The following is a 23,655-nucleotide window of genomic DNA, read 5'->3' on the forward strand; positions in this document are numbered from 1 at the left end:
TTTTTAGAGACGGGGTCTCACTATGTAGTTGAGACTGACCTGGAACTCACTATGCAGCCCGAGCTGGTCTCGAACTCACAGTGATCCTCCTGCCTCAGCCTCCCGAGTGCTGGGATTAAAGGCGTGCACCACTACGCCCCACCAGATATGCTTTTTCTCCAGTTGGTATTTTGTCTTCCTTTCCTCTTTCAGGACCACCTCTCATTAATTAGAGTGCTTTGCACTTGAACTGTGTTCATGTGTCCTGGGCTGTGCTTGGCCTGCTGGGTGGGGCTGCCTTCCCATAGCCCCTCACCTTCTGATGGCAACTCTGGGACCAAACCCAGGTTCATGACTCCAAGTTTGGGAGCCCTTGAGTAGGAACTACTTTACCATCACTGTGGTAGACCCTAATAGCTTCATATCTTAGGCTTTCTACATTAAAAAAAAAAAATTAACGTCTTATCTTGTTACTCTTTTAAAGTATTTCCATAGGAGTAAATCCCAAGGGTATGGAATTGAACAGAACATCCATAAACTGGGTTCTCTCAGTATCTGCCTTATCTTTTCCAGCCTGGATACCTATTATTACCGCTTCAAGTTGACCAACATGGGACGTCGGATCCAACAGTTGTTCTGGATGAATGATAGTTTCCATCCCCAGAACAAGTTGAACAAGAAGGCACAGGTTAAAAAGGGACTTACTCGTGGCCCTTCCCAGCCCCGGGGCTCCCAGGAGCCCAGGGATCCATCAGGTCCAGTGTTTCAGATTCATCCCATCAGGATGGAGCTATCCCCAGGCCAGACGATCAATGTGACTCTGGAAGGCTATTCTGCAACTCCCAGGGTAAGAGGAAAAGCACATTTTGGAGCTATTTTTCTCCTAAATAAATCTTTGCTATACTGGATCTATTTCTTAGGAGAGTCCTTTGACATTTATCTGAGAAAGGATGTGGTTTCTCAAGGATTTTGTGCAGCACTGTTACCATGGCAGCATCCGTTGCTTTCAAGGTTCAGCTCTGCTCCGTTTTTGTTTGTTTCTATAGCTACAATGAGCCCAACCTTAAAGGACCATCCATTTCAGACAGATTCTCACTCTCAGGGTCAATAGTAACCAGCCAGAAAGCCTCAGGAGGAGAACATCCAGTTTTAGTCAAAGCAAATGTGCCTATTAATACTTATCAGTATTGATTTAATATTTATTCCAAAAGTATTTGTATAGATACTCAGGATTACCTTATCTATCCAGATAAGGCAATATATGCCTGGTTTATGCCCTCCCCACTAATTTCAGTAGCATCGTGTTTAAAAACATCATCTTTGAATGTGTCAGTGAAATAGTCATATTTATGTTCAGCAACTTTGATTTTCTTCTGTTACTTACATCACTGCACATTCTGCTTACATCATTTAATTAGGTCCAAACTATGTGTCTATTTATTATATTTCCCTCATGGAGTTTGGAAACCACCAGAAAAAAAAAAAAACTTTAAAAAGACTTCTGAAGTCACTTAAAAGTCTCTCCCATCCCACAAATGCAGGCTTTGTGAATGAAAAATGTTTACTTAAGCTTCTGCCTGTCTTACCATGTTAAGAGGTAAGAGTGAATTTTCTCCTCATGAAACAGGAAGCAATATGAGGTTTATATCTCAGAGACAAGATAGGAAAGCTGGTCCATTTCCTCACTTCTCTAGGGTCAGAGGTTTCACTTTCTTGCATTTCCATTATTTTTTCACAGAACATTTTCAGTTAGAATGCATCCCCAGTGCAAAAATAATAATAATAATAATAATCTTACAGCTCATCACAGAGCCTGTAATGTGTTCCTTCTCTCTGCTATTCAGGGGATCAGCTAACCCTTTGGCTTGTGTACCATGTGACAAACACTGTGCTGGGCACCAAGAGTACAGAGATGAATAGAAAATAACCCCTCATCTCGAAACACTCACAGCACATTTACAACGTAGTTATCAAGAGTTGAGCATATTTTTAAAAAGCATTAAATCCAAGCTACTGGGGCACGAAATTCAGTTTAAGCCTCACTAAAAGCTTCCCTGAATGTGCTTCCAAATTTCCAAGTCGTGCTATATAGTTGAATTCATTAACATTGCAAACCTGAGCACTCTTCAGTCCAAGAGATTCATGGTGTAAATTCACTTTGGATCCTTTCTACTTTATTTAAAAAAAAAGAAATCTTCCCTTCTTGGATGCAAAAAAGTTTGTTTTTAATGCATGATTTTTAAATATGTAGCTATGAAGGGCAAAATTAATCCAACCACAGTTTTTGACTAAATTTGATAAGAAAGGATGTAATTACCATTGAACTATAAGCCCCATAAAGGATTTTGTCCACCTTGTTCACCACTGCTTTGCACACCCAGCCTCTGAGATAGTCGCTGTTGCGTAATAAATTACACATGTATACATAGCAAGATATGAATGTGAATTGATTGTGCCCTCAGGGGCACTCAGACAGAAATGTACAATTCATCAAAGTCATATTTAACCAACCAGACCGTAGCTGTGTGACAGAGAGCGATCCCTGAAATTCAGGGAAATGCAGTCTCCCTCCATGTCCTCAGGCAGATAGTTTGGGATTGCTTTGCTCTTGGTAGGACGTCAAGTTTCCTGAGTCATGGTTATCCCAGAAGTGTTGCTGCATGTTGTGTACAGGTAGTCAAAGAAAAGTTGGTGTGTCGTGCTATGGTTGGCACCAAGAGGGGGAAGAGCTTGCTGATGACCGTGAACATCATCTGTGAGTTCATCACACCGCTTATCAAGCTCTCCGCCAGACAACTCGTATACCGACTAGAGAAGGTGAGCAAGGCTGTGCTCGGAGGCTGGATGCCCTGATTGGGGTCAACATGGTCAGGGTTGGGTTTTTTTTAATTTGTTTGTTTGTTGTTTGGCAGTTTGGGTGACAGTGGGGATCGAAACCAGGGCCTTTGCACTGAGCTACATTCATTCCCAGCCCATTTTTCTTTATTATTTTTTTATTTTTAGGAAAGGTCTTACTAAGTGGTTCAGGCCGGCTTGAACTTGCAATCCTTCTGCCTCAGTCTCCCAGAGTGCGGGGATTTCAGGCATGTGCCACCACACTCAGCTATGTTCACCTTTTAATTTTATAAGCAAAATTAATTGGACCCCTGTTACAACCATAGCCCACCAATTTTTTTTTGAGCTTCAGGGGCCAGTACACATTCTACTAAAAATTCTGAATCTTAACCTACAGTTGTTTGAAATAGAAATTCTATTTCCATCTTTCCTGATGTGTGAGGTCAAAAGGAAGGAATATTCCAGAGCACTGAAAATGTAAAATAAACATCATAGTGCAGGGCTGGAGTAGAATTCTGAATGATTTTCATAATCAGTAAGAAGAGCTACCACTTATTGATGGGCATCACTCGGTGAGAGCCATATCCATTGCGTACATTTTCCCAACTGTCTTTCACCAAAACCCTACACAGTAGGTTCTGTTGTCGTTCTCATTATATGCATAAGTAAGCTGAGATATAAAATAAGCTGTGTAGATCACTGAGCACTGATGGACAGTAAGTAGTCGACAAAAATTGTCTGATTTACATTTTTCAGATGTCCAGGCCTTTGTACGACTGTTATGACCAGGCAATAAATGGGAGCGTCAAGGGTCAGAGGAAAGATGGGAATGGCTGCTGCCCAGGGCAGGGGCTGGGATGGTAAAGAGGCAAAAGAGAGATGTCACATTAGGATTTGACCTACTCCTAAGCAGGATTCCAGTCGAGAATTGTTTACCCTTCAAAAGCAGCATGTATGGAACATCTGTCCTGATTCAGGGACTGTGCTGGTTCTGAAAGTCTAGTTTTAGACAAAAATCAATGCTAAGAGACTGGTAGAGGCTATAGACTATAATAAATAATTCAAATTTTATTGTTTCAATCTCTTTGTAAACACTGCTTTGAAGAGCTTTAATCCAGTGTGAAAGCATAGATCAGGAGACGTGGCCTTAGCTATACATGTGGCCATAGACAGCTTCCTTGGGGAGGTGACTCAAGCTACGATGGAAGTAAAAAATAGAAGTTAGTCTAGTGACAAGGGAGAAGAAAAGAACTGTAGGAAGAAGGAAAAGTTCGTGCCAAGGTCCTGCATTGGGAAAGGGCCTGAGAGAAGCCCACGTTGGGCAGAGAATGTACCATGAATGGCAGGAGATCTCCCTGGAGAAGGGGCAGGGGCCACATGTGAGTGTCAGGCTGGGAATACATGTTCAGGACTTTGGATCTTGTTCTTGTAACCATTGGAGGGGAATGACATGGTCAGAATTACTCATCAAGACAGCCACGCTGGCTGCTGAGTGGAATATTTACTCACACCTCTCATGTCCCAGACACTGCACCAGTTTCTAGGGCTGCAGCAGTGAGAATGGGCCCTCTCTGGAGAAATTCACAGCCCCTCAGAAGACTAAGCGTGGTGGAAGCCATTGCCCCATCAGGTGATCTATGCTGTCCTATAAAAGTGCTAGGTGTGGCAGTGCCTAGCTAGCCATGAGATCAACTGAAGTTTCTTTCATTACCTTGAGGTTGATAGGTAAATGTTCATGACCATTTATTCTAGTAGTGAATTCCACCATATGTCATTCATCAAGACATGAAAAAAATCTATTGAGCACCGCCCTGTGTAAGGTGCCCTGCTAGGAGATGAATAAAGCAGCTGTGGTCCAGTAGAGGAGGTGAGATATGCAAGTTTAATTCAATCAATAAGTCACATTCCAGTACCTACAATGTACTAGATGTCTACAGTGTACAGGGCCAAAAAGACACGGTGAAGAGCAGACTTAGGGGCAACATGGGCATGGAAGATGTGGAATAAACAACAGCAAAGCTAAACATGAAGCTAGCAAGCTCCAGGAGACATGTGAAGAGATGGTACCGTGAGTTTGTATTTGGCTGGGAATGTAGGGCACTGCTTAGCACATATGCAGCCCTGCCTGCAGGAAAAAATACTCTTACCCACAGTTATTAAGTTTCACTACTCTGCTTTAAATTCTTTCTTTTTAAGTAATCAGCAAAGATAATTATTGGCCACAGCTGCACTGAATTAGGTGGCCTCGTATTTTCTCTAAACACAGCTTTTCAGAGAAAATTCAGTGAATATTTATTGAATAGCTGTTCTGTGCAAGATATTATAATGTATGTTAAATATGCAGCTTCTTTTTATTAGATTTTTCTAAGGCCACGAACACTCTTAAAAAGATGTGAATAGTGCTCTTTTTTTGCCTCTTTATATCCTCATGCCTTTTGGGGGACATGGCATATTTTTACTTAAATGCCCATTGTTGTAGTTCATGGCTAGATTAAAATATGCAAATATTCTGAATATGGCAGCAACTTCTTGTTGAATTAAACAGTGGATACAGACACAACTCCCTGCTGTTTGTTTTCATCCTTCTCCCCTTCCCCCACATACCTAGCGTAAGTTGGATCTTTCCTGCTGGTCTAGTTTTCATTGTTCATTTCCAGCCCACATTTATTCCGTACCAGGGATGATGAATAAATGCAGCTTTATCACAGCATGTGTAACAGACCCGTTAGGTCATGGTATTCACATTTAATTGTCTGGCACCCAATTATCCATTCTTCTTCCTTGTTGTCCGCTCAAGGCAGCATGTCTTATGTGGCCCAGTAGAATATAATGATATGAACCTTGTCTGTGGAAAGGGTTTTTCTATAACTATTTCCACAGATTTGATCTACTTTATAATGATTGTACCATTCATAAGCCATGCCGATGAAACTGCATCTTTGTGGAATTAAAAAGGTCAATCAAAACTTTCGGCCTGTTTGCCTCATGAAGTTCCAGGAGCAGATTCTGTCTGCTGATATCTGGGGAGACAAACAACCCAGAGAGAAGGGGTCATTTTAAAATAGATCAGCTTCTCTGGGCTTTGACCCCTTCTCGTCACTACCCTCTGAATGGCCTCTTGCCAAAACCAACCAAGTGTGGCTTCTTCACTTCAAAGCCATCTGCAGTGACACAGCAGCCTCCAGGGAAGGTTGCTGGCTGGACAGGTCTCGGTTCTGCCTGCTACTCAATAGGCCTTAACATGCTGCTTCATCCCTCCCTAACCTGGGGCACACAACCTGCAGATGCAAGAAGAGCTGATGTCTGTGCTACATTAGAGGGAGGAAATCAAAGACTGGCATTGCATGGCCGGCACCACACCCTGAAATGACCTTGGAGCGCGCAAGAAGCTAGGACAGAGGACAGAGGCTGTAGCCAAGGGACAGTGGCCACCCAAGCTCCCCCAGGGCCAGGGACCCAGGAACCACATGGAAGTAACACTATGCATGATGAAAACTGAGAGACAGAGTCAGGTCAGAATGTGAAGCCAGGAGGATTTTACTGGAATTAAAGCCAGAATAAGAGGCAAATCTAAACACAGAGGCCTGGGAAAAAAGACCAGGATTGACTGGAGAGAGAGAAAGATTAAGCTTCTGGTCACTTCCTGATGATACTAAAACAACCCCCTCTCCAGAGCACACAAGAAAGAACGTGTCCCCAACATTAGAATGAGAAAAACCCAGTACTGCCAGAAACTTTCAGTTCACTCTCCATTTCAGATGCTTTCTCCTGTTGAAAATCGAAATGTGATTTATCTAACAGAGTGAGAAGATTCTTCTAAATCAACTCTCCTACTGATATCAGAAAAAAAATCTTCAGAAAACAGTTATAAGCATTTGTCAATTTAACAAGATAAGCATGCTGGCAATTTGGGTATTTTAAGCATAGAAAAAGCATTACTTAAGGGCAAATGTTTATCTCATATAGTGAGACCTAGATTTTTTCACAAGATATTGCTAATTTATTAGACCCTGTCCTATGATACTGTGGAAACTCCTGTAGTAATAGTTCCACCAGAGGAATGGCTTCTGTAGGTTTTCATCACCTGGGCAACAAGAATCAGAAATCTGTCTTTTCTCGGTTCTGCAGGTTTGCTTTTCAGTATCTGCCACACATCATTCTACATGATTTATATAAACCTCTACCGGAGATATACCTAAAAGGCAGTACAGGAGACACTGAATTCATTGTTCACCATGGATATGAGACTTTTGTTAACTACAGCTTGGTTTGTTTCTTCTTTTTCCTTTTTCACAGAAACCTAACACTAACCTGGAGCCTGATTTCCAGCCCTTAGCCATAAAGAACATTTCCCACCTGCCTGTGAACATGTTGCTCTCAACGCCGGAGCCCTTCTTTATATGTGAGACTGATAAATCCCTGCTGCCGGCAATGCCTGAGGTAAGGTGAGGGTGGGCTGTGTGTGTGAAAAGGATGAGGATAGTAATAATATACCACCTGCCTTCAGAAAAACAGAAGAAACCAACAGGAAAGACTACAGAAAATTTCACGAGTAATAAAATGAGTAATAAACTCCAGTATCAATCAGGAGGAGCACTATTGTGCATGGTGTGACAATTTCCAGCTCACTATGATGACCCCTTTGCTCCTGCACATTATAACGCAGCCAATATATAGAAACCAGGGGCTTCCTACTAGAGATAGAGCTTTTAATTCTCCTCAATCAAAGTCAACCCTAACTCCACACTCCAGGAAATGAGAGACTAGCTAAGACCAGTCTCCAAAGCAGCGAGCCCATCTCCAAACTCTAGAAAAACTGAACAAGGCTGGGGAGGGACTCTGAGCGCACCCCTGCCACCAGGCTGGGGCAGGATACAGCAGTCTCTGAACAGCTCTATAAGATGGGCCCTGAGAGCCTCTGCTCGGTGTGAGGACACCCGTGAGAATGCCTGACCATGGTCAAGTGGTGCAATAGGACTGTGGCAAAGGAGGTTTGAAAGGAATCCAGCCCCCTACACACACGTGTGCACACACACATGCGCGTACGCACACATGGGTTCAATGATCCCTGGCTGAGTGGATCTCCTTCAAGCAAAAAGAAGAAAAGTCAGCTAAGATCTCTGAACAGAGAAAGAGAAGGAGGAAAGGATCTTCAGCAGAGCCAGATGAAAACATATTGCTGCAAGAGGACTTAGCCAAGGAGGAAAACCAAAAGTACAGGCAGGTAGTTCTCTACAGAAAAGAAATCAGGAATGAGTCAAAAGTACTCAAAGGGGAGATGAAAAGTAAACTCAGGGAAAATATTTATCTCATATAGTGAGACCTATAGGAAAACAAGCGGGTGAGAGAACAGGAAGACTGACACATGCGCACCATTCTCAATCTGGGTGCTGGATAAGGCTGATGCTTGTTCCTCTGAGACCCTAGTAGGACGAAAGTAGAAATTTCCAAAAGAGAAAGAGCCCAGAGAAAGAAAATAAAGGGAGAGGTGGCAGATAGGCATAATCAAATAATGACAGACTTAAGAAGATAGGAGAAGGCCAGTGATTTAGCTCAGTGGTTCCACTGCCTGCCTCACAAGCGCAAGGACCCAAGTTCGATCCCCAGTACCAAAAAAAAAAAAAAATGTTTAAAAAAAAAAAATGTTTAAAAAAAAAAAATGTTTAAAAAAAAAAAATGTTTAAAAAAAAAAAATGTTTAAAAAAAAAAAATGTTTAAAAAAAAAAAATGTTTAAAAAAAAAAAATGTTTAAAAAAAAAAAATGTTTAAAAAAAAAAAATGTTTAAAAAAAAAAAATGTTTAAAAAAAAAAAATGTTTAAAAAAAAAAAATGTTTAAAAAAAAAAAATGTTTAAAAAAAAAAAATGTTTAAAAAAAAAAAATGTTTAAAAAAAAAAAATGTTTAAAAAAAAAAAATGTTTAAAAAAAAAAAATGTTTAAAAAAAAAAAATGTTTAAAAAAAAAAAATGTTTAAAAAAAAAAAATGTTTAAAAAAAAAAAATGTTAAAAAAAAAAAAAAAAAAAAAAAAAAAAAAAATGTTTAAAAAAAGAGAAGATAGAATGATTAGAGTGAGTTCAAACAAAAATCTGCATCCCAAAAAATATTTTCACAAGCAAAGTTGTGAAAAGTAAACTTGTTCCACCCAGTGGGCTCTGGATTATCTCCGGGCTCCGAGGAACAAGCATGAGGCAAGGACTGAAAATGGAGAGAGGCTCTGTTCCAGGTCCCAAGACAGAATGGACAGCTGGCAAATCGTGCTCTTCCCTTAAGAAATTACTTTAGATATTTGGGGTAATTTCATGCTTCGAGTGTTATCAGTGTCAGTGCTGCAGAGTGAGCCACCCTCCCTCATTCTGGTTCTGGGCACACCTGGGCCTTGATCACCACTCACCCAAGGACGCTGCTCAGTGGGCCCAGTGACGGCAAGCATTCAGAAATGGTGGCCTCTCGGTTGTCGGGATGTCGGTTTGGCTCAGGAACTACAGATTCTTGTAGCAACTCTGGTAGTGCAGTTTTCACCTTTTATATTATTTGCCCATGTGCACATGATTTTAAAAATAGTTTCTGTATCAGGAAAAATGCCAACAACCCAAGAGAAAAGCAGGCAAAAGAAATGAACAGAGGTTACAGAAAGAGAAACAAAATGATCTCTCTGTCTGCGTGTCTCTCTCTGTGTCTCCATGTCTCTGTCTCTGTCTCTGTCTATCCCCCGACCCCACCCAATAGCCCAGGCTGGCCTCACACTCACTATTCTCCTGTCTCACGCACCCAAGTGCTGGGATTACAGGTGTACACCGTCACAACCTGCTAGAATGACTCTCCTCACATGAAAGTATACTTGACTTTGTTCACATTAGAAGAAATCCAGGCTAAAATTGTCAGGAAATACATTTTTAACCTATCTGATTGGCAGAGAGCGAAAATTGGAGTGTTCGGGGATGAGGAGGAGGTGCGGATGACATGCGGACGCAGGTATTCTCCTGTACTGTCGGGCAGAACACGTTGGGAGGCAGTGTGGGAATGGCTACTAAGACATACAACGTCCGTACCCTTGGACCTCATAATCCCACACCTAGGAATTTATTCTACAGGTGCAGATACAACATACCAGCTGAGATATATAGATAGAGATATCTTGATTGAAAGGACAAAAGCTCAGGAGCCAACACTCTTCAATAGGGTAAACGAAAGCAGAATTATGCAGTGGGAGAAGATTATGCTTTTTGAAAGGATAGAGGAGGGGCATACCTGTGGTCTCAGCACTCTGGGAGGCTAAAGCAGGAAGATTGCAAATTTGAGTCCAGCCTGGGCAACTTATGGAGACCCTGCCTTGAAATTAAAAAATCTATAAAGGGATGGGTATGTAGCTCAGTAAAGAAGAAGAAAAAATGAGAACCAAGACCTGTCATGTAAAGGTACAAGAGCCCAGTGGTGAATGTAACTGTACTATATACCTAAAACATATCAGTAAACTCAATGGAAAAAAAAAAAGAATGCGGTACTTCCATATGCACTAATACTGAATGATTTCCCAGTGAAGAGTGAAGTAGAGAACAGTGTGCATGGCGAGCTGTCTTGTATGTAAAAAATAAAACCAATGAATGTGATCCATGTCCACTGAATATACCTACAAAGATAAGGCGAGACACCAGCAACCTTGGTGGGTACCTCACAGGAGGAAAATTAATTGGCTTGGCTAAGAGGTAGGAAGATGGGCACAAGATGACTTGATTCTCATTGCCCCATCTATTCAAAATACAAATTGAATATTTTTAAAATATTTTGCAAAATAAGGCCACACTTGGTCCTAGAACAAAATAATGTAGACTATTTAAAAATGAGATGTACCTTAGTGAAGTCACAGGACCTATTGATAACCAAGGAACTCTGGCATCTAAGAAGAGACCCATCAGAGACAGATTTCATACTAACGTCAGCTTTCTCCACAATAACTTAATACCAGAGGGACTCAGCATCCTGAGTCAAAGTGTGACCTAAGAATTTCATAACCCACCAGAGCATCCTTTGAGAATAAAAGCAACAGATACGGACTCTCAGGAGCCAGGAATCACTGAATGAGCATTCATATGCCCTTGTCCAAAACCAAGTTCAGTTTACCAATAAAATACAGCTGTCCAGAAGAATCAGTTGGAGTACTTAGAGGTGAAAATACTGTGAAGACAACTGCTAGGGATCCCCCAATCTAATGACTGATACTGTGCAATTCTGGGGCTGGGATTTCAGAGCAGAATGTTTTAAACCTCTGCTCTGTCAAATTCACTACAGCTAATATTTTGGAGGTAAGCAGAGCATACATGTGCTGATTTCATCCCTTTCATAGTTGGGTGTTCATAAAAGCTACTTATTCTTTTTATTTATTGGGAAGGGGTAAAAGTAACAATTAACATTTATATACCACACACTATCCTGAAACACATCATATATACACATATATTAACTCATTCCATCCACTTAAAAAGAGATGGTAGTACTATTACCCTATTTTATACATGGAGAAACTGAGGTCCAAGGGCATACAAGGAGCACTCAAAATATACGATAAATGTTTAAAATTTTTAAATTACTACAGTAAAAGACATGTTGCCATTACTCTTCTTCAAAATAGTCCCCTTTGCTTTAAACACAACCCACTTTGTGAAGCAGTCCTGGAAGTCCTCTTTCATGAGTGTCCTTAAGAGATGTGATTTAAAAAATACAGTGAATTCTGCTGTCGAGTGTCATCCACCGGAAAAGCAGGCTTGTAAAAACATTGTGGTACGTTCTCATCTATCCTGTTCACCAGATCCGGTACCGTGAAGCTTCCGGCTCTTCTCCAGAGTCAAAATGACTATGAAAGCTAAAAGTTTTTAATTGATTTAGGACATTGATTGAGCCCTAAGAGCACAACTAAAGAAACTAAAGAGGACTTCCAGAACTGCTTCAGAAAGTTACAAGAACCATGGGATAACTGTGTTTGAAGACAGGGGGAGTTGTGGGGGCATTCATGGCAATGCGTCTTTTATTGTGATAAATTTAATTTGGGTAATCACCATGTCTTTGCTCACACCTGATACAGCTGGTAACAAGGAGAACCACAGGAGGTGGAAGCAGGCTGGACCCAGAGTTTGTAACCTTAAGAAGTAATGTCCCTTACATACAAAAAAATTCTTCAGTTTTTTTGAAACTCAAAACATGTATTAAATAAAATGGTGTAGTCTAGTTCCATTTTTCTAAATTCAACTGTTTCTCCATTATGTGTGGACTAACAGTTACCAAATATCTGAGAAATAATATATAGGGAGATTTTGAGTAGATGTCTAATTTAAATTTTGTGCATATATATACATATTGCACACGCGAATCGTTTCTATCAAACAACAAAGTCATTCCACTGGGAAAAAAATTGTAGGTCAATCTTTAAAGATATTTAAACACCAAATAGTCCAAAAGCAAGCACAGAAATATCACAGTCTATAAGGAAGGGGTCCAAATTGTGTCCATCCATGTGAGCCAGTGGTAAGATCAAAGTACAGGTTGTCAGTGTGACTTTCAGATGGGATGAGGTAGATTGAAGCATTCTGTCCCTCTCTCTTCCTCCTCCTCCTCCTCCTCCTCCTCCTTCTTCTTCCCGCCCCACCCTCTCACTGTTGAGTCAGGTGATTGGCTTTATCAACTGAAGCCATCCAGTCATGTCACTGAAGTGCACAGGTGACTACCTGGACAGTTTCAGCCCAGCAGAGAGGTGGGGGCTCTATAAACACTGCATTCTTCCTCAAACTTCCAAGCACTGGCTGTAAAACCAGGAAGTGACTTTCATTGCCAGTTGAATATGGGAATTGAGCAGTGCCTATGGGAAGGTATTATTGCAGGAAGAGACATCAAGGAACATGTAGAGATTGGAATCAAAGAATAGAGCAAATAAAATCTACTGAACAAACTCCGCGCTTCTCTGGAACGTCACTTTAAGTTGAATAGAAAACCAAGGTAAACAGACAATGCTGTGCTCAAGAGTTAGGATTGCAGACATTGGAAAGAAATTAAATTACCTAATCTGTCCCTTTTTGGGTCACTCTGGACAGTGTCCTCCCCTCCCCTAGTGCTTTAGCAAGCTTTTTAAATGTTCCTTAAGCAAAGAACATTCCCTCTTGTCTAGCAGGAACATTTCACAATCTAATTTCTTTTCAGTTCAGAATATTTAATAGTAACTATTCATTATAGGCTTGGCCCCTTACTAGTCCCTCAATTCTCATCCCCCTACAACTGTTACCAAAATCGTTTCTTTCAAATACTTCTCTCCAGATTTTCCTTGCTTTCATTTCCAACTAACAAAATCCATGCCTTTGTCTATGTATGACTATCTACATTCACATATGCTTGTGATCTTAGCCTATTTTCTGTCACTCTAATACCTGAGACTGGGTAACAGATCAAGAGAAGAAGTTTATTTGGCTTCACAGTTCTAGAGGCTGGGAAATCTAAGATCATAACACCATAGCAGCCTCATGCTGCTTTAGCTCACAGTAGAAAGTAAGCAAGCAAGTGGGCACGTGTGGGAAAGACAGGATGGGGCAACCTCGCTTTATAACAGCCACTCTCATGGTGACTGATCTAGTCCCATGGGAGCAAGAACTCACTCCTCTGAGAAAGGCACTAATCTATTCTCAGGGCTCCCTCCCCAATGAACTGAACACCTCCCACTGGGCCCCACCTCTCAACACCTCTATAATGACAATCACATTTCAACTTGAATTTTGGAGGGTCAATCATAGCACTAGTTATTTAAGTATGCGCAAGCATACATGTGTGTGTGTGTGTGTGTGTGAATATATGTGTATATGTGTGTATACATACACAGACGTAAATAAATTTGGTTATCTGGTTTCATGTGTCAGGTTAGAAATTCACAGTACAAAAATGGATAATTCCTCACTGTCTTATTTGTAGCCGATTAAACTAGAGACTAATGAAGCAAAAAACCTGCTGGTCAAGTTTGACCCTTCCTACAAAAATGATTTGAACACCTGGGTTGCAGAAGAAGTCCTAGAGATTAAGTATGTAGAACACCCACAAGTGGACTTCCTGAACCTGCGCGGGGAAGTACATTACCCCAACCTCAGCTTTGAGACGATGGAGGTAGATTTTGGCTGTATCTTGAATGATACCGAGGTCGTCCGCTACGTTATGATCACCAACTCCAGCCCCCTGCTGGTGAAGTTCCGCTGGTTCTTCCTTGTGGACCACGAGGAGATTCAGAGAAGGTACAGAAATACCACAGACCTCGGCTGCTCATTCATTTTCTCTTTCGGGCTTTGCACTGGGTTTCCTGTGTTCTTCGTATGGTCTTTCGTTCATATTCTTATTTCTGACAATTAAATATTAACAGAAGTAATGAGGATCTAGCAGTCATGCAATCACTAGAAATTTTTTACTGAAAGTCTTGTAGAGCTTTTTAACTTATTATTTTATTGGGGTAAGAATACTTAACCTAAGATATACCCTCTTATCAAATTTTAAGTGTATAATACAATATCTATTCATTATAGGTACAATGTCATACAGTAAGTCTATAGAACTTAGCTTGCTTAACTGAAACTTTATGTCTGTTGGTACCCATTTTCCTTCACCTCCAGTGACTGTGACCACCATTCAACCCTCTGACCTATGAATCTGCTTATATTAGTACTGTAGATAATATTTAGTATTATAGATAGCTCGTATGAGGAGAACCATACAATACCAGCCTTTAAGTAACCATCCTGTTTCTCTGGGCATGACATCCTACACACTGCAGAATTGCCTTCTGTTTAAGGCTGAATGATATTCTATCCTGTTGTGTGTAAATGCCACATTTTATTTATCCATACATTTGTTGATGAAAAATTCAGGTGTTTCGTGGTCCTGTATATTGTGAATATCGCTGCAAAGAACAGGGCACTGCTAGTGTCTCTCTGACATCTTGGTCTTAATGATTTTTGGATAAATACCCAGAAGTGGAATTTCAAGATCATACAATAGCTCCATTTTAAATTTTTGAGGAACCCCTATACTGTTTTCTATATTGTCTGCACCATTTCACTTTCCCAGCAGCAGTTCTCCCACACCCTTACCAACACTGACTGTCTCATTTTATGTAACAGTCATCCTACCAGGTATGAGATGCTGCCTCATTGTGGTTTTGATTTGCATTTCCCTGAAGATGTTGGCAGTGAATAGTTTTAATATACTTGTTGCTATTTGTGTGTATTCTTTGGAGAAATATCTATTAATTCTTTAGCCCATTTTTAATTGGGTAATTAGCTCCTGGTTTGGGGGGGGGCTGCTATTGAGCTACAGGAGTTCCTTGTGTATTTTGGATATAACCCCTTATCAGACACATGGTTTGCAAAATTTTTTCCCATTCCATAGGTCACCTTTTCATTCTGCTGATCATTTTCTTTGCTGTATGGAATCTTTTTAGTTTAATGTAATTCCACTTATTTAGTTTGGTTTTTGCTGCCTGTTGAGTTTTCTAAGTACGCATTTCAAACCCAGAGTATGGATTGAGTAGGACTATTCACTGAGTATGTGCCCTATATTGCATATTTATGCTCTGGTCTATATATAGCATATGTATAGGCATACGCACAGTTATAAAATAGTGGCAGGTAGTGAGTGCCACATTGTTTTTTCTCAATTGGCAACCAGGAATGGTAGGGTTCTGTGTATTTCCTTAGTGGATGTTTTGACAGCTCAGTTTTTAGCATGGGCATGTTGAACGGCCATCCTTAACTGAGGAGACCTCATACTGTTTCCTCAGTGGCTTGTCAGTGCTTCCTGTACAGAATCCTCATCTTATATGTGACAGCCACCCTTTCCTTTCTTGTGCTTGTTACCACAGTAACAACAACTTGTGCTGGATGTCATCCGTAGACATCTAATGATGACCCAGCATAACATTGAAACTGGCAGCCAGTCCTGGGCTGAGCACTGGAGCCTGCTCATGAAGTGCCATGGGCTGTTTGGGTTTGTAATGAAATTCTGTAGATGGTGAACATTTTAAATAATTATGGAAAAAAATCGGCCAACCTGACCTAATGCTCTTTGAATACCAGATTTTGTGAAATTATTCTGATGTAACATAGCTAAGTGAGTTTATTCCTTCTTGAAGCAAGGACATCCTTTTTTATTTTTAAGAGGACATTTCCATAATTAAAATAATGACATTTTGAAAATGCAATTGGCCAATGGTGAAGATGGTGCGCTTGATTTTTTTATTGATTTAAGTGTTTATTTGACCATTTTTCTTTTCTTCAGTATCTTTGTATGATTTGGTATTGATCTCTGCTTCTACGTCATTTGTTCATTCATTCAATCAATCAGAGTCATTCAGAAAATATTTGATAAGTGGCTCTTGTGGACCAAATATTGTGTGAGAACGAGGGATGTAGAAGTGAGTGGTACTTGATCCCTGTCCTTAGGCCCATGGGGGAAGCAGATGTTGAAACCACAGTGGTTATGTTATAATGCCAGGTCCTCAGGAAGGAGATGACCACTGGAGGAGTCATGGCTACATGTTCCAAATGAGAGGCAGGAAAATATTCTACATAATGGGAACAGCATGTACATGTTAGTTAGATTTCGTGGATTCATATTCTTGCAAGTTGCAGAAAACCTGAACCTAGGCCAAAAGTAAAAGGAAAGGAAAGTCATTGTTTCCTACAACTCCAAAGCCCAGATTCATTCCGGCTTCTGGCCTGGTTTAAAGCAGATTCAAACAGTAGTGTCATCAGAACCAGGCTCTCTGTCTTTTGGCTCTCTGTCTTTTGGTTCTCTGTCTTTTGCCTTTGTGTGTTGCCCTCATTCTCAGGACAGCTTTTTCTAGTCACCGAATAGCCACCAACTCTCCTGGGGCCATGTCCTTCCAAGCTTTGAGCCACTGGGACAACATCAGCTCTTCATCACCAAATTTCCAGGAGATTCACTCTTATCAGGACAGCTTACATTTCCTGTCCCTACCCCTAGTCTGGTGAGTGATGCACTAGCCATTGTTGGCCTGGCCTGGCCTCACGCTCACAGATGTTGACCTCTGGACCCTGAGACTGAAGGAGTTGGAGTGGGGTAGATCTCCAAAGAGAAATCTGACATAGGAGAGGAAGGGTGCTGGAGAGCAAGCGACGTATATGTACCACAGTGTCAACAGAGAGAACTCGGGCTTCCCTGGGCCGGGAGATGTTACGGGAGATGAGTCTGGAGATGTGTGTGGGCAGCAGTGTGTGAGAGCCCTACTATCCCACAAGGACCTCAGGCTCTTTGTTGCAGGCAGTGGTGAGACTTGTAATCAAGAGAATGACGGTGTCAGGGTTCTTCCAAAAGATAACTTAGCAGCACTCAGCCCAGTTGACCATCACATTCCTTTCTTGACTTGGACAGCACCACGCTGCCCTGCTTTTTCTATTATTCCCCAATCTCTCTCCCTCCCTCCCTCCTCTCTTCCTCCCTCCCTCCTTCCCTCCCTCCTCCACTCTTTCTCTCTCTCTCTTCCAGGAAGAACTGAACTAGAGTATTGGGCTTCACCCCAATACTTCAGCCTTCACATCCAGCCCTCCTCTCTTTCTAACAACTGATTCCCATTTTTCAGTCAGTCTTTGTGGCTGAGGCCACCAAATGCGCATCTCAACCTAGATCCCACTCTGAGAGTCCGGGGCCATGGAGCTCTTGACGTCTTCTCTTAGATGTCTTCAGGTGACCCGTGTCCAACACGCCCCATGTAAACTCTAGTTCTCCTCCTGCTGCTTCCTGCCCATCCCTGCCTCTCCTCCAGGGTGTCCTGCCCCAGTAAATAACATTACTATTCTCCTGAGAGACATCAGACTCCTTCGTTCCCTCACCCCACATGCCCCACCAAGTCCATCACCCAGTTCTCCCTATTCTGCCTTTTAGAAACCTCATTCCTGTTTCCATTGCTCTTCCCTTGTTTCAAGCCCCTGTCATTGTTACCTGGGTGATCGTGACAGCCCTAACCCTGCTTCCACACATGCACCATGATCCCTTCTCCACTCAGCAGCCAAGTGATAATCATGTGGCCACCCTTGGATAATTATCCATGCTTCTCAGAATCCAGTGCAAAATATCACCGTATTCTACAAGGTTTAGCATTTTCTGGTGCCCAGATTCCTCTTCAGTTTCCTCCTATTTATTCTCCCCTGCCATTCACCACAGTGTCCTTCTCTCTATTTGTCTAATTGCCCCACTCCTACCCAGCTCCCTCCTGCTCCTCCCTCAAATCTCAGCTTCAACACCCTTCCCCCAGAAGCCTTCTCAGAGACCTTGTTCAAGCCGAAGTCAGGCCCTGGGCGTTGGTGACCCCACCTCCGTGGTGATGCACATCATAGCTGTACTTCTGGCTCGCTGTCTGCCTTCCAAGCGGCCTTGAACTCCTGTAAGGCCAGTGGGCAGAGCCCCCAGGCCTAATACTATCCTTAGCTAGACAAGGAACTTCAAAGGGTGTTTTTTAGTCCATCAAATGCTCCCTCCTGGGTGTTTGTAGAGAGATGGAAATGGTTTCATAATTGCTTGAAGACTCTTTCCTGTCATTTCGCAGGCACCTGCCAAATGGAAAGGTTCAAGGCATAAATGTTACCTAGAATAGACCCAAAAAATGCCACTTGCCCTCCAGACAGACTCTCCGTGCAGAACATCAGAAAAACATAAGAAACACTGGCTAAATGTCATTTTTATCAGATATATCAACACTAACCTTTCTTTTTCAATTAGCATTCTTAAGTCTCATGGGTAGTACCTGAAACAAAAGCGTGAGAGAATTTTATATTTCTTTTATTAGGCAGATATGAGGACACTCTCGATATTTCTGTCACAACACCCATTCACCTGCTGGAGTGCGTGCGTGCATGTGAGTGTGTGTGTGTGTGTGTGCACATCTGCGCACATGTGTACAAGTGTGTTTGTGTGTGTGATTTTGTAAGCTATTCTCTCTTGTTTGATAATACATTTTTTCCAAGTTGGTGCTTATGTCACATATAAAAATAAAGAAGAAAGTAAAATGACAAACATGCTAAATAAGTGCTCACAAGGAGGAAAGCCAGCCCCTGCCTTAGGGACATACTGATCCACCTGGGCTACACCCAACACAGGACTCTCCACAGGCGGCGGAAGATGACAGCCTGTCCTCTGTCACTCAGACGCACATAGAGGGTGCTGGTATGAAGCACAAAGCTGAATGCGGCTGCTGGTGCAGCTGTCACTACAGACACAGAGCCCTCCGTGAGGTCTGTCCCTTCCATCTAACTGAGCAGCATGACAAGAACATAGTGCTCCCTGGCACCTGTGTCCGAGAGGCCCTGCGCCATGCCCACACCCAAACCAGCCCTTAGTGTGAAGAGGCCAGATGAGAGGAGCGGCCCAAGGTGCCGAGTGGCCCTGGCTGGGCTGCTGTCTCTACCCTAACCCAACCGCAAAGCCAAGGCAGTGCCAGGGCCCAGAGTGGGCGGCCAAATGGTCTCTACAGGCCACCCTGGCTTTTTGTTTCCAAATGAGTTTAAAATAACAGAATACAAGGAGGACCTACGGGAGCAAGGGACCGTGATGTCCTCATATTAGTTTTCTGCGACAAACACCAGCCGCCCAGGGTTGTGACTGGCAAGGAAGAGAAAGGACTGTAAGCACAAGCAGGAAGCCTCATTGCTGGATGCTTCAGCCTGTGTCTTCATCTTCCCTCCCATTGCTTCACAAGTTGAACTTTACTAAAATATGATCTTTTCATGGTAGGTAAGGTCCTGAGCTGTGAAGCCACACATGGCTGGCTGGAGTCCAGGCTCTGTCCTCCTGGTCATGTGACCGTGATTGTTGGTTTACTCACTGTAGGAACCTTTAAGAATCACGAGGATTAGACCAAGTGTGTCTATAAAGTGCATGTGTCCCCAAAATATGCCAAATGCTGCCAGATCGGTGGCTGTTTTGGTTTTCTAAGCATCCGTTGATCCTCTCCAAAGTCCTGGCCCTGTAGGACTCATTGCTGATAATCCCAGGCTCCCTTTCTTCCTGACAAAATGTAGCAAATGCTTTTCTTATACTAGGCTGTGTTTATCAAAGCCAAAACCAGGCCTTAGCCAAACATAGGTAGGACGGGCACATGGGCATAGGAGGGCCAGGGTCGGGGTCCTTCCTCAGGGCCACTCACTCCCTCTGCTCCCTCTGGAAGCGCTAGGGAAAATCTCTTCCCTTGCCTTTTCCAACTTCTAGCGCTGTATTCCTTTGCTCACGAGCCCTTCTCCATCTTCGAAGCCCATGAATAGCATTCTCCAGTCAGCCTCTTCCTCCCCACCCTGAGGTCACCCCAGACCCTCCTCTCTTCTCTGCAGTCTCTGCTTCTCTCGGACAAGGAAACCTGTGATTGTATCAGTCGGCTCAAGAAGGTGATCCAGGGTAGCATTTCCGTCTGTAGAGCCTTCCTTTGCTCTCATCTGCAGAGTCCCCTTTGCCATGGCAGGTAATATTCCAGAATCCAGGGATTCAAATGTGGAAATCTTGAAGATGTCCATCATTCAACCTCCCCCCCAGACTCCTGGCTCCACTGGCATCGAGTTCATGTACCCACTTTATTCTCTTCCAGTCCATGACAGCTTTGATACTTGCTCTACTATTAATAAAAGTAAAAGCAAAAGGCAGCCTTGCTCTAACTAAAATTCAGAATTTGTTGGCTCAGGGTAACTGAAAAATCTAGCATTAGGCTTCAGGCACAGCTTGATCCAGGGCTGAGACAATGTCAACTGTCCTTGGTGTCTCCCCTTCCATCTCTTGGCTCTGCTCTCTTCCATGCAGCTCCATTCTCATCCAGGCTCTCCACACATGGCTCAGGACGACTCAGCAGCTCCAGCTCTGCGTATGCCAGGCTCGAGTCTAGGAAGGAGATGGAGGCTTTTTCCCTGAACAAAATCCTGGCAAACGTTTTGCTCTAACTCACTGGCTGTGGTCAATTCCTGTGTCACTTAACTGTGAGCTGGAGAACTCAATAGCAGCCCTTAGTCAGGATGAAAATTAGAGATAGGTTGGCTCCTGAGGGTTCTGAGGCACCTGAGAAAAGAAAAGGAGGAGGAATTCCAGGTAGCAAGAAGCAAAGATGCCCACCCTAAGGGCTGCTGAAGCCCACAGTATTTCCCCTGCTAATCCTGAGCCAGAGAGATGGGGCATCTAGTTATGGAATTAGGTATCACCCGCTTGGAACAGTATTTGAGGGGCAGGATCACCTTAACAGTATCCCAGAGACATGATAAGATGCTGTGTCCCTCGGACACTGGAAAAGCAACTCACAGTGCGACCTCACTCCCAGCATAGCCCTGTCACCATGGAGCCCATAACACGAGCTGCCCCACACATTTTATGGTTCTGCAGCTTTTGATCTTTTGTATGAAAGATAACACATTTGCTTTCCAGGCCTTAGGGCAAGACCACCAGTATAGTGTGAACAATTCACGTCTTTATTAGGAGAAAAAGGTCTTTTAACAGCTTTCCAGAGGAGCACAGAGAAAATGCGTCAACTGTATGAGGCCAAGTCCTCAGCACGGAGACTGTGGAAGTGATGAAAAGTCTCCACAGTTTCCGTGAACAGCAATGACTATAATCAAGTACTTATATTCCAGGCACTACTCTACCTCCATTACATGTCCCCTGGCAACCTGGAGAGCCATGGTGAAGATTCCCCACCTTGAAACAGAGGCCAGGCACCTGAGCTCACACAGCAGGCCCAAGACTCCATTTCTGCATTGACCGCAAAGCCCCTCCCTTAACCACCGTCTTCTACCAGCACACTGTGTCACACCACATTGTCCTATATATTTTATTAGTGTGTGCATTTTTCATTTAAATGAATCTCCCGTGACCACACTATCCAGACACGACAGCTCGTGCTGTGGGATTTCAGAGGTAAATAAGTCCACGGGAATTGATGAGCCAGCGGGGGACTGCTCGCTTGTGGGGCGCAAGGTGATGGATCAGCACTCACGGTGTGCCAGGCGCTTCCAAAAACGGCTTTGCTCACTCTCCACCGTAACCTTGTTCCCACAGCACTCACTTAGGAAATAACTCTTGTTATTGGGATTTTTACCGACAGGGGGAGGGAGGCAGGCACAGAGAAGTGCCCAGAAACAGCATAAAAGAAAGGAATGAGGAAGGAAGGGAGGGAGGAGAGAAAGAAGAACAGGAAAAGAGGGAGAGAGGGAGGAAAAGAAGAGAAAGGGGTGTGGAAGAGTGAGACAGAAAGAGTCAGAGAGTAGGGGAGAAGGAAAAAGAGAAATTAAGTAGGAAGCAGGGTTTGCCTGTCATGAGTTCATAAACAAGATGAGACAAGAGGTTCATAAAACCCACACCTAGTTTGTTCCACAGTCGGAAGGCAGCGTGTTGCCCTCTACTTCTCCACATTGCAGATATCGCATGGTGAAGGAATCCGGTGGGACTTCCACAGGGTGTCCTGAGTTGGGATGGATGGTCAGGTGGCCCAGAAAGGTGAGAGGACTCCCACTGGCCCTGAGGACTGAGAGAGGAGCCCTTGGGTGGTGGCTCCCAGTCCTGATCATGAGTCCATGGTCCTGCAGCTGTGCTTAGAGGTGGGGACCTCCCATCCTGAGGCTGTGCCTTAGAGGACAACTTCAGCCATGACCATATCCCAACTACCGTGATGGCTACTGGTTCCCGTTCCGGGCAAGAACCAAGGATTTGCCTTGACGTGGCTGATGCCACAAGGAGTCAGACTTCTCAGCTGTCCCTGTGTGTGTACCAAGTAGGGCCCCCCCAGAGGGCACAGTGGCAGCAGAGCCTACTTCCTGCTCCTTTTTGCTCACTGACCCTTTCTGTGGGGGCCACAAGTCCATCACCAGAGAGCCAAAGGCTCTGTAGTTGCAACCATGGACTGAGTCAAATGTCACAGTGGGATTGTCACCATGACTTAGGGTCCTTCTCGCATGTGTATATAAACCAGCTTCTAACAGATCATCCTTGAAAGAGGGCCAGGCAGAGCCCCAGGAAAAGCTATCCCGCCTCCACTCAGGAAGTCTTGACTGACACCATCCTGCTAGCTGTTGGCAGGTTTGGAAATTCAAGTCGTGTTGTGCCCCCCTCTTCCATGGTAGCTGGATTGTTATTCCTTCTGGGTATTGTGACTGCAGTTTAGTTTACTGGCACCTAGAGAACAGCAATTCCTGATGGAAAACAAGATGAGATCCAAGGGGTTATTATGCTTCTTGAGAAAGAATACCACTTATTTAAGTAGGTTTGAAATATGTGTAGAATATAATTATACCTAAATGTAATATGTTCCCTATGATATATAAATTAAGGTTTACTACATAGCAAATGTTTTTTAAATAAATGTAATTTAAACACTCATGCATATCATTTAACTCAGCCTGTTCAGACTATAGCAGAGCCCTTCTCTATGTAAATCACCTCAGCGCAGAGATGCTGGGTGAAAGAGGGGGCAGAGGAATCTTCCTTCCTCCTCCCCCTTACAGCGTTTCCTGGGTTTCTTCTGGAACTCCTTGGAGCTGGGACTCAGTTCGTTAATTCCAAATTACTATTTGAACTTTACATTAAGTCAAGTCACAAAGCAGTGTTGAAATTCCTCTTCTTGCATAGGAACTCACTTAGGTATACTGGATAAGTCCTTGGGCTGCCATCTTAGACTGTATGGCTTAAACATTTGGCATTTATTTTTCTCCATTCTGAAAGCAGGAAGTAGAGACCCAGATAACAACATGGCCAGGTTCTGGTGAGGGCTTCCTTCTTGCCTCATAGACAGCCACCTTGTGTTAACCTGGAGGGGGGGGGGGGGGGAGGGGGGGGGAACTCTGG

General features: G+C 43.1%; 1 protein-coding gene across 4 annotated transcripts in view; it reads left to right on the forward strand.

Moving 5' to 3' along the window:
• The window catches only part of Hydin (HYDIN axonemal central pair apparatus protein), a 365,508-nt gene that overhangs the window by 187,500 nt on the left and 154,353 nt on the right, over window positions 1–23,655 (forward strand). For 3 of the 4 annotated variants that reach the window (XM_010644447.3, XM_033757831.1, XM_010644442.3), the window contains exons 20-23: window positions 553–826; window positions 2,653–2,796; window positions 7,111–7,254; window positions 13,759–14,072. In XM_010644447.3, the coding sequence (XP_010642749.1) occupies window positions 553–826; window positions 2,653–2,796; window positions 7,111–7,254; window positions 13,759–14,072 (876 nt within the window). Of the gene's footprint in view, window positions 1–552; window positions 827–2,652; window positions 2,797–7,110; window positions 7,255–13,758; window positions 14,073–20,171; window positions 20,400–23,655 lie in introns of those variants that run through there. The other variant, XM_010644448.2, reaches the window with a different exon arrangement.

This window comes from Fukomys damarensis, unplaced genomic scaffold (genome assembly GCF_012274545.1).
Source record: "Fukomys damarensis isolate Sample0158 unplaced genomic scaffold, DMR_v1.0_HiC HiC_scaffold_32, whole genome shotgun sequence".
NCBI classification, from domain to species: Eukaryota; Metazoa; Chordata; class Mammalia; order Rodentia; family Bathyergidae; genus Fukomys; species Fukomys damarensis.